Below are 18,762 nucleotides of genomic sequence, written 5' to 3' on the forward strand. Positions count from 1 at the left end.
AGCACTTCCTAGATTAAGAGTGTAGCTGGCCAGAATGAATGAAATTTACTAACCCTGAGATGCTTAATCTTCCATTACAGAGAAGCTAATGATTATAAGAAAGGAGTGATGGTAATTCACTTCTGCTTTTACAGGAAATCCAACCATCTCATTTTTAGCAAATCTTTCTCCTCAGCACACCTCAGTGCCAAGGCTGACTGCCTTACTCCTATAGGCGTACTGGCCATTGGTTATATATCAAAACCCGCTCCTTGCCAAATGGGGAGCCTTTGCGCATGCGTGGATTTACTGCGTCCCAGCGCAGAAGACTTATTGAGAGGGCCACCAGGGTGATCCTTCTGTCTCCCACTGCAGAGAAGTGGTGACACCTACCTTTAGCGCAGTCTGCACCTAGGAATCCTGGGAAACAGTGACACAGTCCAGACACGCATTCGCCATTCCCGTGGCAGTTCCGTGGACAGTCCTGAACTGAATCTGAAAGAGAGAGATCAAGCAATGACCTCCTCTGCTCTCGTGCAGTCATTTAGTGATCAGTCACCTGCCGTTTGTATAGACCCAAGAGGGGGTGGCGAGGGCCAGGAGTGAGTGAAGTAAGAGAACAGGGAAGGTGGGGTCAAGGGCAATGTGAGTAGCAAGTGGGAGGAACCACCGCTCTGCCCGAGCTACCCACATTGGGCTACAGGGAGGCTAAGACAGAGTTTCAATTCTCTTTATTTTATTAAGATTTATTTATATTTAATGTGCATGAATGATTTGTCTGCTTATATGTCAGTGCACTGTATGCATGTGTTACCAATGAAAGTCAGGAGAGGGTGTTGGATTCTCCGGAGCTGGAGTTACAGGCAGTTGTGAGCTGCCATGTGGGTGCTGGGAACCAAATGAAGGTCTTTTGTAAGAGCAATAAGTGCTCTTAACTGCTGAGCCATCTCTCTAGCTCCCGTTTGCTCCCTTTTTGCTTATTTGGGATTTGTTTGTTTGTTTGTTTAGAAGAAACTGCCTATTTGGATTGAAATACTTTGGGGGTTTCCGCATCTGGATATTGGTTTTGGAGCACTAGGCCCTCTCTACCTGCCACACCTTCACCCTGATTCATGCCTTCACACTGCTGATTCGAGCTGTGGCCTGAAATATGAGATCTAAGAGTCTAGCCTAAGATATAGAGGGTCAGGCAGGTGTTCCTATCTCAGGCTTGTAATGCAAAACTGTTCTCTGCCCTTAAGAATTAAAATATAAGAAAAGTCCAAACACAGTTATATGCTGCATGAAACGTTTGCTCGGTGCTGGGCAACATCTATGGGAGTATGGGTGTGTGGTCCAGTGCACCCTCAGCCTTCTCAGCTTGTAAGAGACCTTCAGGATGTATATGCCAGGGAGAAATGAAACACTTCTTGAGTGTATGCTTATCTTGAGTGATGTGTGGCTATCCTTAAGTCTGACCTTCACCTATGCATGTTTCAGGGGTCTGCAAGAAGCAGGTTTTGGGTTTTACACAGTCAATTTTTTTTTCAACATTTTCTGTGCATGGGTGTTTTGTCTACATGCATGTCTGTGTCTCATGGGTGTGCAGTGTCCTTGGGGGCCAGAAGGAGGAGCCAGCCCCAGGACTGACTTGCCTTGGGGGCTGGGGTAGTAAATGTTTATGAATTGCCATGTGGGTGCTGGGCATTGAGCCAGTGTTCTTGACCTCCTAGCCTTCTCTACAGCCTCCTACAGCAGTCTTTTAAACTTAATTTTTTGTGGTCCTTATTTCCATGGACATCACTTAGTCCATGCCTGCTCTGCCCCGTACAAAAGCATCTTGCTCACAGTCTGCCTTCTCCTCAGACTCCCATTACATCTCTCAAGGGATCATTTTGGGAACCTTTTCACGTTGGTTCAGATGGACACAGAAATGGGTGTGTTCTTTCAAGATACTTATTTTTGTCTCAAATTAAAACAACCCATTTACAGATTCCCAATGTCTAAGGTGATAAAAGGAAAATATACAAGCCAGTAGGGTCAACATATGACACGATCCAACCCCAGGAATGGAGGGCAGTGAGTTGGTGATGGATACCATTTAGGAGTCACATGAGTGACGTCAGGAAGTGTGTTCTGCAGCTGAGTTCCTCACACATCCCTTCCTTGAATTGAGCACTCACATCAATGCATTGTGGTCAGCTTTCTACAGCACATCACTTCTCAGCCCTGTTCTTCTGGCACCAAGCTGTTCTTGGTTTCTCATTCTCTGAGGAAACTCAATAAGTGGCTTTGCTTTCTTTTTCTTTTCCAAAGTGATATAAAAGACTCTCAGGCTGGCTTTTTCGACGTCTGGCTGTTCACAGTCCAGCTACGGCTCCTTTGGGTGAGCTCTTTAAAGGGCTTGGACGCATGCAAAGGTACCTATGTGTTATGCGCTCATCGTTTATTTAAAGGACATTGTGTGCTTCTGCAGATACAAAAGTCAGAAATTTCATGTAGGGTTGGAGGACTGCTCTGTCTGGGTTTGCTCCTGTTTCTATATGTCTTGGGAGCAGAGGCCTACACACACAGTTGGGGTGTTCTATATTATCCCAGCCCATCTTTTCAAGGCTATGTACGGCCTAGGCAGATGAAGGAAATATTTCTTGAGAATAAAGGACAGGATCGCCAGGATTAATAGAGATGACTGTCTTTCTCTGGATAAGTGAGGTTACTAAGATGCTAAGATCCAGCCTTGGTAAGCATAGGGCTTCTTTCACGCAAGGCAACACCCTATACATGTAGGATCACCAGGTCCTCTCCTGATACCTTATGGACTGTGATGCCTATAGCAATCCATTGTCTGTGATCCTGGAGTCTGTGTGCATACGTGTGTGTATGTGTGGTACATACATGAACATGTATGTGCATGTGGTGGCTTTAGGTCAATGTTGGGTGTCTTTCTCTATTGCTTTTCACCTTGTATGTTTCTCTCTCTGAATTGTGAGCTTGCTGATCTTGCTAGACTGGCTAGCCAGCGAGCTGCAGGAATCCTCTTGACTCTGTTTCCTTAGCACTTAGACTATATGTGCATGCTGTCATGCTTGGAGTTTTAGGCGGATGTTAAGAATTGAACTCATGTCCTCATGCTTGCATGGCAAGTGCTTTACTGGCTGAGACATCTCACAAACTCACCCTGCAGCCTGATGTCTTTTGATGATACCCAGGAAATAGTGACAGACTAATGTTTTGGCTTGTATTTAGGGTAAGATCTCAGATCTGTCAGTCTCAACGTAAGGCACAGTGTATTAACTGAGCACCGATTAAATGCAAGAAACTGAAGTGCCCTTGTAGAATAATACAGTCTCCACCTTCACAGGGTTCTCCACTGTCACAGAGAATATAAGGAACCCTACCTCTCGCCATCAAACAAGTAAGTAAAAATTATAGTAAGTTCTTTGCAGAGAGCAGGGCACTCAGCAGATAACGGAAGGAAGCCCCTTAAAGGGGCTGGGTGAAGCATGCCTCCCTCTTTCATAAGGAGGCTGATAAGGAACTCTTGGAAGAGAATTCTGGGTAGGAGGAATAGCTTTTGCAAAGGCTCTGAGGTGAGACAGAAGTGAACTGAAGCGTGACTGGGGATGGTGAGCCAAAAGCAGAGTGACATGAGTTCGGAGAAATCCAGGAGGAGGAGGCATGGACAGATTATCTGGGACCCCACAGTCCATCAGAGAAGTCAGATCTTATTTTGGGGCTATGAGAAATATGTGAACATTGTAGACAGAGGAATGCCAGCACTTATCTTGTAGTTTTGGAAGTTGTTCCCATCATGAGGTGGGACTGCTTCTCACTGATCATACATGGGTGGCTGGGTGCTTTGGTAGAATTGGATCACTCTGGAGCCAGTGTTCCTAATTCCCGGCTTTATATCATCAGGCCTAAAGCAGCAAGGGGCTAGGGAGCTCCTTGTTACCATGGTCTCTGCATGCTCGCCACTTGTCTCAAGTCCTCAGCTGGGACATCTCTCCTTAAGTCAGCTTAGATGTCATTCAGTATGCAGGTGGCTTCTTCCCTCCCTTTTGTCAGTGCGAGCTGTGTGTCTCTTCCATTCTGTTATTTCTCTCACTGCCTTGCGGTGGTCTATCTTTTTTTTTTTTCCAAGCACCTCATTTCTGATTTCAGGATGAGGCTAGATGCTCATGGATCTGGAGGTTTTCAGTGTCTGGCACATAGTAGGCATTTGATTAGAAGTGTGCTGATGTGTGCATGCATACATGCTTAAGAAGGTAGGGAATCTTGAGTGAGCAAAAACTGTAATGAAGGCTTACTGAATATTTCCATTACTTTTCCTGAAGTCTTAATAGACGAAGCATTTCTTATTGTTTCTGGGGGGGGGAACCCCACACAGAGATGCTACACTATAAAAGGACTGCCCTTTTCAGTCCCCTTTGCAATCATACATGATTACTATTTTTGAATGAACACGGTTTAACCTTGCCTGTGAGAGAAACAGTAGAGATGAGAGATACCTTGGAATACAGAGGTTTTTTTTTTTTTTTTTTTTTTTTTTTTTTTTTTTTTTTATTGTTGTTTGCAGCAGTGAGATTTGAAACCAGGGCCTTGCACAGACCTCCTCCCAGCTCCTGGAATGGGGTACTCAGTGGAGGTTCACACGGAGCTAACAGAACACCTCTGCAAGGCAGGCTGCATCTTAGGAGATGACAGCAGAGTCCTGAGTCATGGGTATATTTAGTGAGATCGCCTGACACCCGTCTAACACATCCTTCCATTTTCTATTGCGGCGGGGGAAGGGGGTGTTCGTCCTCCTGGCTGCTGTCCATGGAGGGTGTTCTGATGATAGGTATGTGGGAACGAACTTCCGGACCAAATAAAACACTGTTCTTTCCCCACATTTCAGGCCAATTGCTATCATTGCTCCATCAAGATGTCTGCCCAACTATTAGGCTGATCACTGGTGACTCTCTCTCCAAGCTATCCAGCATTGATGAGAGGCATCCTCTGGGGAGAATTGCTATTTCTAGCTTTGACAGGCGGGGAGGGTGATGGCTGGGGGTGGGGGCAATCCTCACACTACCTGTCCACAGGAAATGAGGGCAGATGCTATTACAAGGTAACCAGGCCCCCAGAAAGCGGCTGGTTCAGGAGATGGAGATACATTTAGCTACTACCCAAAGAAATCTACGATTAAGATATCACAGCTGTGTGAAGTCTGCGGCCTGACGGCACGTCATTGGTCACATGACCTTGGATGGGTCCTTTCTCATCCTTTTAGCTTCGGTATCCTCCACCTCCAAAGGACAGAGAGACTGTCCTTTCCCTACCACTATGGCTAGTCTTTGGGTTGGGTGAGCTTAGAGGACACCAAAGGCACACAGAACTTCTAGATCACCCCTTCTTGTTCAACAACAATAACAACAAAAAAAGCTCTTTGAACTCCTGGGCATGCCCTCATGGCCACTGTTTCTTTCAGCACTTTGTGTTACTATGGTCATGACCATCTTTCTGAGCCTCCCTACCAAGCCAGCTGCTCTGCACTGCCTGTTCTGTCAGGTACCTTTAGAAATGAAATACCAGCTGGGGAAAAGGGAGTCGTTTCTCATCCTGTTCTTCTCATGCTAGTCCCAGATCTGTTTCTTGTTCCTTCCATTGGGGAGTTAGTCTCTGCTGTTCGACTTCTCTCCCTTGTTGGGACCTAACATCACCCTTGAGATTTCCCATCTGCTGGGAGCTTCCTGTATGACTTTCAGTAGACGAAGTTATGACATGGCTTTGGAGCATAGGTTGGCAAACTTTCCCTGTGAAGGGACAGATAGTAACTATTTAGGCTCTGTGGGCCATATGGTCCCTGTTGCAACACTCAGCTCTGCTGTAACAGTGGGAAAGCTGCCACACACAACATGCAAACAGATGAATGTGGCCTTGTGCCAATAAAACTTTATTTATAAAAACAGGCAGTGGGCCAGATTCGACCCCTGGTCTACAGTGTGCCAATTCCTACTCTTGAACATTTGGCTAGCCTTGGGAGGGCCCATTTTTCCTTAGCAAAGGAATAAGGATCAACCTTACACCTATGGTCACAATCCAATTTTTATTTTTTTTACATATATATATATGTGTATATATATATATATATATATATATATATATATATATATATATATATATATATATATATATATATAATTCTGAAGTTGTGATCAGTAACAAAGAATTGTAGCCTGATATTCAGCTTGGATCACATGGACCTTTCAAGAACAAGAAATTCCTTGAAAAAAGCCCTGCAGGGGGACCCAAAGAGCAGTTTTACAATGTAGTAAATACCTCAACAGTGTTTCAAGGTGCTTTCCTAAAGTCACAGGCTCTCTTACTCAGGACCACTGGCTGCAGGCCAGATATGGCTCATTCAGGGTGATCCTTACATTAGTCTTTGGAATGTGATCCTCTTGTTTTCCCCTATAGGAGGTTGAGGCCCAGGCAACTCACTCAGCTACTGTGTGGGAAAGAGAATCTGGAATGTAGCCCTGCTCTCCGAGGTCTTTCTCTTTTTCTTTTTTTTCTCATGAATTTACTAACTCCAGACCTCTCCAGTAAATCCTGAATCCACAGTTAAAAATGGCTGGGGTAATGCGATGCTTCAGAGAGATGCATGAGGCCCAGAAGGTAAGGATATCGCCCTATCTCGGGACCCTGAGGCCTCAGTTAGCTCTACACATCTCAGTTCATTCCTCAGTGGAAAGGCACAGCCACCAGCTGGCTCCTGGAGCTTCAGTGGGGATCAGTTATCATCAGTGGGAGATAAAAACTCAGAACCTCATTGATGGTGACTGCGGATCCTTGTAATGTTAAAATTCTGAGGGTTTTCTAGAAAACATGATTCTTTATAAGTAACTACCCATCCAGGGGTTTATCTGAGTGCCAGAGGGGCAATTTTGGATTAAACCTTAGCTTTTGTCTTTATATCTAATGAAAAGCAGGCCTAAAATGCATCCAAAATGACAAGTGTTGAATTAGAGCATTTTGAGGTTTGCCTACTTGGGAATAGATATATGACATTTAAAAACATTGGTGTCTTCTCCCTGATGTATTTTTAAGTTAAAAGAGCAAATCTTTTTTTTTTTTTTTATTTTGACATATTCTCAATTTTTAAGAGGTTGGAGCTGATATGAATGGCCAGTGTTTCTTGGCTCTGCTATACACTTAGCAATAAAAAAGCCTTCTTTATTCCTAACAGGAGCCTGGGAGGTGATTCTGGCATTGCCTCTGTTTTATGAGGCAGAAAGGGAGGCATTCGTAAGCCCCGCAATGTGCTCAGCGTGGTGATTTGAATGAGATGCTCCCATAATTCAGGCATCTGAATCCTTGGTCCCTAGTTGGTGGCTACAGGGGAAGGCTTAGGAGGTATGGACTTGCTGAGGAAGTACATCGCTGGGGATGGGTTTTCCAAAAACTTGTGCCGTTTGGAGTTCACTCTCTCTGCTTCCTCTTTGCTATTTCAGACAGAAGCCCTCAGCTCTCAGCTTCCGGCTCTGGTTGCCATGTTTGTCTGATGCCATACTTCCCTGTTGTGATGGTGAAGGACTCTTATCCCTGTGGAACCGTAAGTGTCAAGTAAACCCTTCGTCCTATAAGTTGCCTTCGTCATGGTGTTTTGTAACAGCAGTAGAAAAGCAACCCTTATACTCAGTTTGGATGAACAGTCCTTGGCCCCAGCTGTCTGATTCAGACACCTGTGAGCATCCTCAGGCCCCCGTAGTGACTCTTGCAGGTTTATATGGAAGTCCTGTGCAGTCAGAGCCAAGTGGGTGGAATTAAGCTACAGTAGGTGTTGTCAGAGTTGCTAAAGCTTCCACTGAGAGTCCCCATGGTTTCTACCCCACCCTTTACAGAGCTCCCTCTTGGGGACCCCAAACCTACCTAAGACGACTGTGTTGAAGGAGACCATCTCCTTGTCCTTGCCATCATTGTAGAAGGCTAGGTGCCACAGGCCCACGTCCAAGTACTGCACGAACACAGCCTCGTTCTGCACCAGGGTCTGGATGCTCCGGCGTTCCCTGGGTGACTCGACCACGCTCCATTTCTCCTTTCCATCCAGGCGTTCCATAAAGTCATACTGGGGAGCAAGAGAGAGAGAGGGAAATGTGTAAAGCCAATGGGCCTGTACCCTCAGACAGCATTGCCTATCAGCTAATGGAGAAGTACCTTTTTACTATGCCTTGGTAAAATGAAATAAGCCACATGTGTTGGGACAATAGTATCAGCTACAATTCACCAAGCCTATAATGATTACTATTAATTTATTTCATGGTACTGGGGTTTGGATCCAACATCTTACAGATACCAGGCAAGTGCTCTGCTACTGAGCTGTAATCCCATCCTCGTTCTGTTTTTATTAGGAGATAGAATCTTGGTAAGCTTCTTAGGGTGCTTTTGAACTTGTGATCCTTCTCAGTCTCCTAAGTAGTTAGATTTATAGGCACTTGTCAATACTCCAGACTTCATTTTTATGTATGCTTTCTAATGCTGGGAACTAAGCCTACGGTCATATAGATGCTAGACAAGTGTTCTCCCTCTGAGCTATCCCCTACTCCATATTATTAATCCTATCACCATTGTCACAGCCTTCACCAATAGTTATGAAATAAAACAATACTTTAATTGTAAGAATTTCCCTTTTAACTCTGTCTGTCTGTCTATCTGTCTGTCTGTCTCTGTCCCTCTCTCTGTCTCTGTCTCTCTCTCTCTCTCCCTCTCGTGTGTGTGTGTGTGTGTGTGTGTGTGTGTGTGTGTGTGTATGTATGTGTATTGCTGTTTTTGTTATTGGATCCAGTACCCAGAGTCTTTCCCATGCTAGATAAGTACTTTACAGGCAGAGCTGTGTTCATATTTTACAGGTATAGGAGGACAGCAAAGTTCAGAAAAAGCCAAGCATTTTGTTTAAAGTCCAAAATGGCAAAGCAAAGTTTGGACAAAGTACAGTTCTGCTATCATGTTTAAGCCTTCCGAGTGCCTGGCCATAAATAAATCTACATTCAGGTGTTGAGCTCTGTGGCAGTGGAAACCTGGTTCCTAGTTGCTCAGGATGAGTGTACTGCAGGTCAGACAGCTAAGGTTTACAGGGATGAGGGAATGGGAGAATACAGTGTTAGCCAAACAGACTTGCTCTAAGTACCAAGTGACATTGTATGGCAGGCGAGTGGGGGCCACTGAAAACTCTTTGTGCAGGGACTGATGTGAGCAAGCAAGGTTTTGAGGAATTAGTTTTTGGAGCTGGGGATATGAGATATTCTGTAGAGAATGAAACTAAAGTAGAAAAACCAGTTAGAAAGTGGAAATTGCAGACAGCTATGTGTGAGGTGCAGAGTTTGATGAGGACAGAAAGTGAGGAGCAGGCACCGGAGGGACATTTTAAGGGAGAGAAGCCAGGAGTTGCCCATGGGCTGGACAAAGAAGATGTACGGGAAGGCAAAGAGGAATCCAATGTTTCTTCTTGTTGACAAGAAAATCGATGAACCCCCAGTAGAAATGGACTAACCTCACAAACTCAAAGCCGCTGCACAGAAGAGCCCTTTGCACTCTGACTCCCAGAGAAGACCCTGTGTGCAGAGCTCCGGCAGATAAAAAAACCCAAACCAAACCAAATAAACAAAAAACGCAACCCACCTCTGCAGGATTAAGCGCTCTCTACTTCCTCTCCATGAAAAGAGTTTCGTGCATTGCAGGAATCAACCATTGCCTCTCTCACAAGTTCATAGCCAGAAGCCCCAGGAATTGCCTAACCTGACATTTCCCTCCTTAAGAACTGTCCATTTCCCCCTGCTAGATCCACGATCAAAAGACTTGGTAATCTTAAGCACAAAGGCTCTGCCATTAGACACACCCAGGTTTGAGTTGTGACTCCACACTTGCTTTTGTTTGACGGTTGAGTCTATTTTTATTCTCAGGGGTAGTGGCACTTGAAGTTTAGGAATACAGTTACAGGGATGACACTAGCTAATGCTTAGGGCAGTGCCAGGGAGATAATTAGAATTTAAAAAGTCTGTAATGACTGAGGGCCACCTACTTGCAGATCAGAAGGACCCCGGGGGAAGCGGTACATGGCTCTAGTTTTTCACCTGGGGAGTGAGAAGGTTATTCCTGGGAAGAAGTAAATAAGTGCTTGTGTGGAACTTTCCTCCGCCCCGTACTCCTCTGGTCACCGTTGTCCTTATGGGCTAAAATAAATGATTTGGGGGGATGTGACAAACTGACACTGCTTCTAGAGACCTTTGTAACCCAAGCATTTGTTCCCTAGCAACCTCGTAAATGTCTGACCATGAACACTGGTGCCTACAGACTGCTGTCAGCTAGAGCAATGGCTATAACTTCCTTGGTGGTGAGATGAGAAGAATAGACTTCATTTGGGGTCCAAGTTATCACCCCCATGAGGAAAAGTTTGGGGAAGGTGATTACTCGTGTGAAGTCATTGCTCATGACTAATTTGGGCATTACTCATCTGGTGCAGAACTGCCTGGCCAGCCGAGGGACACAGAAATGGCTCAGGTCTGTGGCGGGTCTTGCTGTCCGGCCAATCAAATGACTAGGGGAGAAGGCATTTTTCAGAGTAGAGGAAGGACATTTATTTCGTCTGGCTCCTTGGAGTCCTCCTGTCTAAGGTTTAGAGTACAGTTTTCATTTAAGGGGAAATCTGCCAGTTGTGGGTTTTCAAACCAGGCATGGATGGGAGGGTGAGAAGAGATACGGTGGCCTACATGCCTCACTTCTGTATCCCCTCATGTACTTCATTGCTTCCTAAGCTCTTATCTTATCATTCCCTAAATGAGACATTTGTTTCTTACACCCATCATTCGTCTATGGAGAAGGATGTAAGCTGCAGGCACTCACAGGGACTCAGTGCCAGCTGGAGTGTTTAGCATGAGAACTCCAGGGTTTGCTTACCTGGGTGAGCCTCTGAGCTCTGCCCTCCATTTGCTCACTGGGACTTTGTGTAAGCTATCAAAGGCCCATGCCCCTGTCTTATCCTGGTAGCAGGCATGGTAACAGTGTCCATATCAAAATGCCGCTCTAAGAAATGAACTGACCCGATATTCCTGGAACTGCAAGCGCTACCTGTGCGAATTGTGTGATCGTGACGTCAGATGTCTTTGTTAAAAGCCAATCCTCTATCAAATCTGCCTACCGCAGAATCTATACATGTTTGTTAAATATCTGATGAATAAAATAGCAAGTTTGTGAATGCAAGAATGTAAAGTTATGGAGGGAACCAAACTAGGAGTGAAGTAAGGTTTGTCTCCAGTGGTTATTTCTGCTTCCCTCTTCTATACTGCTGCCTTAAATGGGAGAGAAGAGTAGTGCTGTAGAAGCCTGGAACGACCAGTCAGAACATGTGTGTGACTGGGCGGTGGGCCAGGCATCTGAAAATTCATAGCCATCACCAAGACTCGAGAGGTGCATCCCAGTTCATTGGCCTGATGATATGTGGGGGCTTTGTTCCTTATCTTTCTTCATTTTCCTTCCTTCTTTGGCACTGTAATTTGGTGGCCTCTGTGGCAGAGATCACTATGGTTCTGTAGTCTCTTTACTGTAGCTGGACATAGGACCATTTAGGACCATAGAGCACAAACCACAGAATCCTAATGCTGACATCACGTACCCTGGGCATCGCTCACATACCCTCTGTCTTTTCCTGAGTGTACAACTCAAGACAGCAGTGCCCAAGGTAGCTGTGGCCTGGATGGGACAATTAGCACCCGGAGGAGATGCTGGAATTATAGGGACTCTATCCATAACTGCTGGTGAAGCCTCCAAAATGGCATCATGGTCTTCTCCACTCCATTCTTCCCCAAGATAGCAGCAGATTCCAGCCTTGTTCTCATTCCTCATCAGGCAAAACAAGGATGGATCACCCAGGAGAACATGGCAGAGTCATCCATTGGTGAAACTGAAACTCCGTTATCTATCGTGTCTCTCCCAGTTTGCCTATGGAGTATCTCAGTTGACACATCTGATTCTCTTTCTGTGAAACATCTGGCTTCTCTACTCATAGGCAACCACAGCACAGACATCACTCATTGCTACTGCGATTCAGGGAAGGGCCAAAACCACAAGGTGGGTCTATGGAGCCAAGGGCAGAGACTGCAGTGCAGGGCAGGGAGCAGGAACTGCCAGGTAAGGGAGGCAGGCATGCTGGTTCAGGGTGCCTCTGCTCCAGACAGTGATCTGCCGAGGCACTTGACAGAGGGGTGATATTACAAGAACATCATTTGCAGAAGTCTGGCTAGAGCTCCATTGCCACTGGGGATTGATAACTCAGGCTCAGGACTAAGACTAGCTGATTCCTCTGTTCCAGGAATGTGTAGAAATCCATCCAGGAAATAGAGACATGAAGGGACCATGCTCTGCTTAGTTGGCTATAAAGGTCATGGCGTGACACATTCTAATAGGTCTGCAGTTGCCTTAAAGGGCATTAGAAGCATGTAACCCAGTCATAAGAGAAGAGACACAGGTGGCTTGTGGAGACAAGCCCAGCACGCAAGTGGAGAAGGGAAACAGTCTAACAAATTGGAATAAACACTGTCCTTCTCGAAACGTTCCCCCACCTCTCTCTCTCTTTCTCTCTCTCCATATATGTATATATATACATGTGTGTGTGTATCTGTGTCTCTGTGTCTCTGTCTCTACATGTTTCTGTCTCTGTCTCTGTCTCTCATGTTTTCTGACCTTGGAGAAACAACCCTAGCTAACATGCCATGAGAGGGTTGTGCCTGGGAGCCATCAGTCATGCCCCCAAATGGCATGAAAACTCAACTTTTACGAGAGCTGGAATGGCAAAGAAATAAACCACAGTAAATATTTGACTGATCCAATTATAAATCTCCCCAATTCTTGGCAGAGATCGAGGAAGAATGGTAATTAAGATAACTTAGTGGGTTTCCAGAGGAGCTGGTGGAGAGAAGAGACACCCGCACTGGCTGAGCCTGAGCAGAGGGCTGTCTCTTTCCCAGAAGGGAAAGCGGCCATCCACACAGAAGGAGCAGTGCCCCCCCCCCCACCTCAGGTTGCTGCTGGAAGCCTCCAGAACATGCACCTGCCAAAGAGGGCAAGGTTAAAGACAGACCCATTGCCCTTCAGGAAGATGTTATTACTGGGTCCAAGACCCTGGGAAATGAGAATATAACTTTATTGTCACTTGGAACGTCTGCTTGCTTAGGGTTGACACAGACTGGGAAAAGCAATAAATGATGACATTTCCCAGAGCTAGCCTGCCACTCTGCCGCTCCCCTTGTGGCACACTGGCAGCATTTATGGTCTCCTATGTCTGAGGCTGAATCTCCCTCAGATGACAGGGCATATGCAGCAGGTGGTGGGATTGTTGGGGGTGGGGGAGGCAGTGTGTATAAGCTGGGGCTGCTTCATGTCCCCATTACCATGTAGTCTGGCTGCATTCAGTAGCAGGAATGACTTGGCACAGAAAGCCACTCAAGCCTTGTACAGCTGTCTGTACTGCCAGCCAGGCTTGTGGCAAAGTGGGTCCAGTTGGTTCCTCCCCTAGGCTCAGCACTACCTTTCTACTGGCTTTCAATGGGGCAGCACAAAGAGGGAAGGGTGGAGGGGCCATAGCTGATTCTGGTAGGTGGGTAAGGCTTGCTTGAGTTGGCCTGACTGTTGGGGCAAATCAGTCTTATATAGCTGAGCCACTGAACCAAAGGCAAGAGGTTGAAAGGAGGACATTTTTTGGACCACATAAGGAGGTGCTTCTGAGCTCCTACCCAGGAAACTGGGCTGCTTTACCAGATTCAGGTAAGAATCAAGCCCTTTGAGACATAGAGGACCCCATCTGGGGTCCTTAACACCAGGCACTAGGGAGGGTTCAACTGGGAGGGTGGAATCCCACAGCTTCTTGTGATAGCAAAAAACTTGTCATGGAAAATATGAGTTTATTTCTGTTTAGCACTTGCTTCCACCCCACCAGCTTGCCCCCAGACAGGATCTCACCATAGAGAGAATCTCTTATATAAGCATCACCTGTCAATAAAAAGTCAATGACCAATGAGCTGAGGCAGGAAATAGGAAGTGGGACACTGGAGGAAAGAAAGAGGATTCTGGGAAATCTTGAGAGAATGAAAGGAGACGCGGAGAGAGACACGGAAGAGCTTGGAGAGAGGCACTGGGGGAGAGACTGAGAGAGATGCTAAGGAAGAAGCAGATTGGGACTAAAGGCGAGGTAAGTAACCATGTGGAAGACAGAGCCTGAATGGGTTAAAAAAGTTACAAGATAGCCAGAGATAGAGCCAAAGCTTGTGGCCAAGGCATTTACTAATAAATTAGTCTCAGATCTGAGAGCAGGAGCTGGGAGGAAAAATGGGTTCTCAAAAATTTTACATCTCACTGTGTAGCCCTGTCCCAGAACTTACTCTGTAAGGCAGGCTTTGAACTCACAAAGATCAGCTCATCTCTGCCTCCCAACTTCTGGGATTAAAGGCAGGTGCTACTACACCTGGCTTTTTAAAATTAACATTTATCTTATTTTTAATTATGTGTGTACACAAATATCTGTGTGAGGGTATGTGTATATAGATGAATACATGTGCCCAGGGAGGCTAGAAGAGGGCTCCCCTGGAGTGGGAGTTACAGGAAGTTGTGAATGATCTGATATGGGTGCTGGGAACTGAACTCGGGTCCTCTGGAAGTGCAGTAAGTGCTCTTGACCTCTGAGCCATCTCTTTTATCCAGTACTTTTGTTCTTTTTTTCCCTTGAGTGTGTTCCAGGACAGATCGAAATTATTTGATTGAGTATTGCTCCCATATTCTGGTACTTTTGAATGCTCAGGTCAGTGAGTGAAACTATTTGGGAAGGATTAGGAGGTGTGGTCTTGCTTGAGGAGGTGTGTCACTAGGGGTGGGGTTTGAAATTTCAAAAGCCCAGTCAGTTCTCTTGGCTTCGTGCTTATGGGTCTCAGCTATTACTCTAGCTCCATGCCTGCCTGCCTGCCTGCCTGCCTGCCTGCCTGCCTGCCTGCTGCTGTTTTCCACCATGATGACCATGGACTCCAACCCTTTAGGACTGTGAACACACAAATTAAAAGCTTTCTTTTATAAATTGCCTTGGTCATGGTGTCTTGTTACAGCAACGGAAAAGTAACAGAGGTAATGATACTTTGTCTCCACCTACCAAGTTCTAAGATTATAGATGTGTGCCATCATTCCTGGCTTCTGGCTGGCAGTTGTTGTCAGTTGTAGTGACAAATGTTGATGTGTGTTGTCTCTCTTCATGTTCCTAAAAATGCCTGCCTTTGCTCTTCATCTTTGGAGGGACAATGGCTGCTGTAGGGGTTAGAGAATGCACCTCACACGCTGCCACAGGAAAGGCTTGAGCTTGGCTTGCAGGAAACAAGACAATCACTGGCAGTTGCTTCAGGTTTCCCAAGAACCTAGCACTAGATGCCCACTTAGTTGGTAGCTCGCTTGGTGTGTGGGTCCTTTTAAGATTCCCCCAAAGGGAGAACTCAGTTAGACTTGGGCAGAGCAGGCAAAAGGGATGGTGGAAAGCTCTGTTGATTTTTCTTGGTGTTGCTCACACCTGGACTATAGCGTCTCTAAGAGCCAGCTTCTTCCCAGGTTGCTCCCCCCACCCCCCCGTCTCTCCCATGTGTTCTAGCCACATGGTTTCCTCTCTTCCTATGCATACCAATGCATTAATGCATCCCCGCCTAAATGGCTTTTGCACCAGCTGCTCCCTCTACATGGCTGCCCTTCTCCTGCCCACACAGCTGTCTATTGCTTGTCAATCCTCTCTTTGCCTACACGTTGCAACTTCAGGAAGGATGGCTCTGACCACCCACTCTAAAATACCTTTCTTTGTTTCCAGTCTTTGCAGAGGCTCATTACTCTGAAAAATCTTGCTACTCACCAATTTAGACTTTATCTCTGTCTTCTTGGATGTGAGCTCCTGAAGGGTGGAGCTTATATCTAGTGGTGGAACATATGTGGTGGCCTAGTGGGGGGATGAGTAAACATAGGGTGGGGATGTGTATTTAAAGAAATAAAGCAGACCTACCCAACATACCACCTGGAGACCATGTGGCATCCTGCAGCTGACCTCAGCATAGCATCTACCACACCTATCTCCACTCGAGGACTCACCTTTACAGAGCACTGCCCATTCCTACTGTGACCTAGCTCCTGCCATCTAAGTACTAACTACCTATAGAACCCAACAATCTATCTGTCCACAGGCTTATGAAGACTGGCAGCAAGAACCTATAAAGCCCATAGAAGATTTGCACCTGTTTCTAGTTGATCTGGGACCACTTCTGATATCTCAATCACATATCAACCTACAGCTGCTATAAGACTTAACTTCAAGCACCATTTGGCTGGTCCAAAACCAGAAAAGTTGGGAAAACAGCAAACAAAGATCGAAATACCCACTCAACAAAGATTAGACAAGATATCCATACCAATAAACAATAAAAGTCACTTAAGTTCCACTGCAAAAATGCAAATACAAACAACATAAGTAACCAAGGCGACATGTCTACTCCAGCAATTAGGATTCCTGCTGAAGTGCTCCCTAAGAAAGACAGCTTAGTTGATACAAAAGACAATGACTTCAAAATGGCAATTATAAAGGTGTTAAAAGAACTCGAAGAAAATAAGAATAACTATCTGATGAAGATAGAAAAACACATAGTTGAATGAAATCATTTGAGCTATGAAAATAGATTTTAATAAAGAAACAGAGTCTTGGAAGAAAGTATAAACTGAAACAAGACTCAAAATGAGAAGCTCAGAAAGTCAGACAAAAATCTTAGAGAAAAGCCTCATCAGTAGATTAGATCAAGTGGAAGACAGAAGGTCTCAAAGACCAAATAGAGAATTGGATCACTCAGTTAAATAAAATGTGTTAAATCTAGATAAACAAACAAAACCAGGGATGGAACATGCAGAATTCCTATAAAAAGATCACATCTATGAATAGATAGATGAAAGAGAAGAAAACCTAGGTCAAAGGCACAGAAAATATTTTCAACAAAATCATAGAAAAAATTCATAAATCTTGTACTTATCAAGGTGCTATCGGAATATAGAACACCAAACAGATAGGGCCAGATATTTCCCATGTCACATAATAATCAAAACATTAAGTGCACATAAAAAAAAAGAAAGGATATTGAAAGCTTTAAGAGAACAAGACCAAGTCACATATAAGGTGGGCCCATCAGAATAACACCTGACTTTGGAGACTTTGAAAGCCAGGTACCCTAGACTAATGATCTACAAGTTCTGAAAGACTACCGATGCCAACCTAGATTATTTTACCCAGCAAAATATTAATGTTAGTAAATCATGGGGTCTGGGGAGATGATTCAGTGGTTAAGAGTCCTGGCTATTCTTCTAGAGGTCCTGGGTTCAATTCCCAGTACCCACATGGTGGCTCACAATTGTCTATAACTATAGTCCTATGGGATTCTATGTCTTCTTTTGGTGTGCATATATATATATATGTAGACAAAACATCCACATACATAAAATAAATAAATTAATTAAAAAACATATGAATCATAATCCCAGAAGACAGCCAACCTTTCTATGATAAAAGGAAAATTTATGTTCATTAAGTTAGCTCTATAGAGGATACTAAATGTAATATTTTGTTGTTGTTGTTGCTTTTTGTTGTTGTTGTTGTTGTTTTTCGAGACAGGGTTTCTCTGTATAGCCCTGGCTGTCCTGGAGCTCACTTTGTAGACCAGGCTGGCCTTGAACTCAGAAATCTGCCTGCCTCTGCCTCCCAAGTGCTAGGATTAAAGGTGTGTGGCACCGACGCCTGGCAAAGATTGTTTTATTTTTATTTATTTATTTATTTATTTTGAGACAGGGTTTCTCTGTGTACCCCTGGCTGTCCTGGACCTCACTCTGTAGACCAGGCTGGCCTCAAACTAAGAAATCTGCCTGCCTCTGCCTCCCGTAATATTTTCTTTTAAGACAGGACTTGAGGACTTTGGCACACTGGCTGCTTTTCTAGAGGCCCTGATTTCAATTCCCAGCAACCACATGGTGGCTGATAATCATCTATAGTGAGATCTGGTGCCCTCTTCTGGCGGTGTGTAGGCATACGTGTGGGCAGAACCCTGCATACATAAATAAATCTTAAAAAAAAGAGAGAGAGTTAATTTAATTTAATATTGGCTCAATTCTCCCAATAAAAAGTCATAGACTAAAAATTGGGTTAGAAAACAAAATCCATTTTTTTGATACCTTCCACAAACCTACCTCACCATCGATAGAAGCACATCAGGGTAAAAAGATAGAAACAGGTATAGCATGTAGAGCTATTCTACTCTATGACAAAAATAAACTTCAATGTCAAACTAATCAGGAGAGAGAGAGAGAGAGAAAGAGAGAGAGAGAGAGAAAGAAAGAGAGAGAGAGAGAAAGAGAGAGGAGAGAGAGAGCTTTATACTAAATAAGGAAAAATTCTACCAAAAGGTATTACATTTCTAAACACTTATTTATCAAATACAGGGATACCTAATTTCACAAAACAAAACAAAACAAAAAACAAACAAAACCCCCAAATCACACTATTAGCTCTGAGACCACAGATTGATCCCAACATAGCGATGGTGGGTAACCTCAATACCCAATTCTCAACACTATTCAGCTCATCTGGACAAAACTAAATAGGGAAATCCTAGGGTTAAATGATATCAGAAACCAACTGGATCTAACAGATTTTTATAGAACATTCCATTCAAACACTAAAGACTACACTTTCTTTTCTTTTTTCTTTTTTGAAATAAA

The 18,762-nt window shown here is 44.6% G+C and overlaps 1 protein-coding gene across 19 annotated transcripts in view; it reads right to left on the minus strand.

The window, feature by feature from the left end:
• The window catches only part of Tenm2 (teneurin transmembrane protein 2), a 1,239,808-nt gene that overhangs the window by 159,200 nt on the left and 1,061,846 nt on the right, over positions 1 to 18,762 (minus strand). For all 19 annotated transcript variants that reach the window (XM_031353724.1, XM_031353722.1, XM_031353721.1 and 16 more), the window contains 2 exons: positions 7,876 to 8,071; positions 373 to 474 (listed from right to left, as the gene is read on the minus strand). In XM_031353724.1, the coding sequence (XP_031209584.1) occupies positions 373 to 474; positions 7,876 to 8,071 (298 nt within the window). The remainder of the gene's footprint in view (positions 1 to 372; positions 475 to 7,875; positions 8,072 to 18,762) is intronic.

This window comes from Mastomys coucha, unplaced genomic scaffold (assembly GCF_008632895.1).
Source record: "Mastomys coucha isolate ucsf_1 unplaced genomic scaffold, UCSF_Mcou_1 pScaffold5, whole genome shotgun sequence".
NCBI classification, from domain to species: domain Eukaryota; kingdom Metazoa; phylum Chordata; class Mammalia; order Rodentia; family Muridae; genus Mastomys; species Mastomys coucha.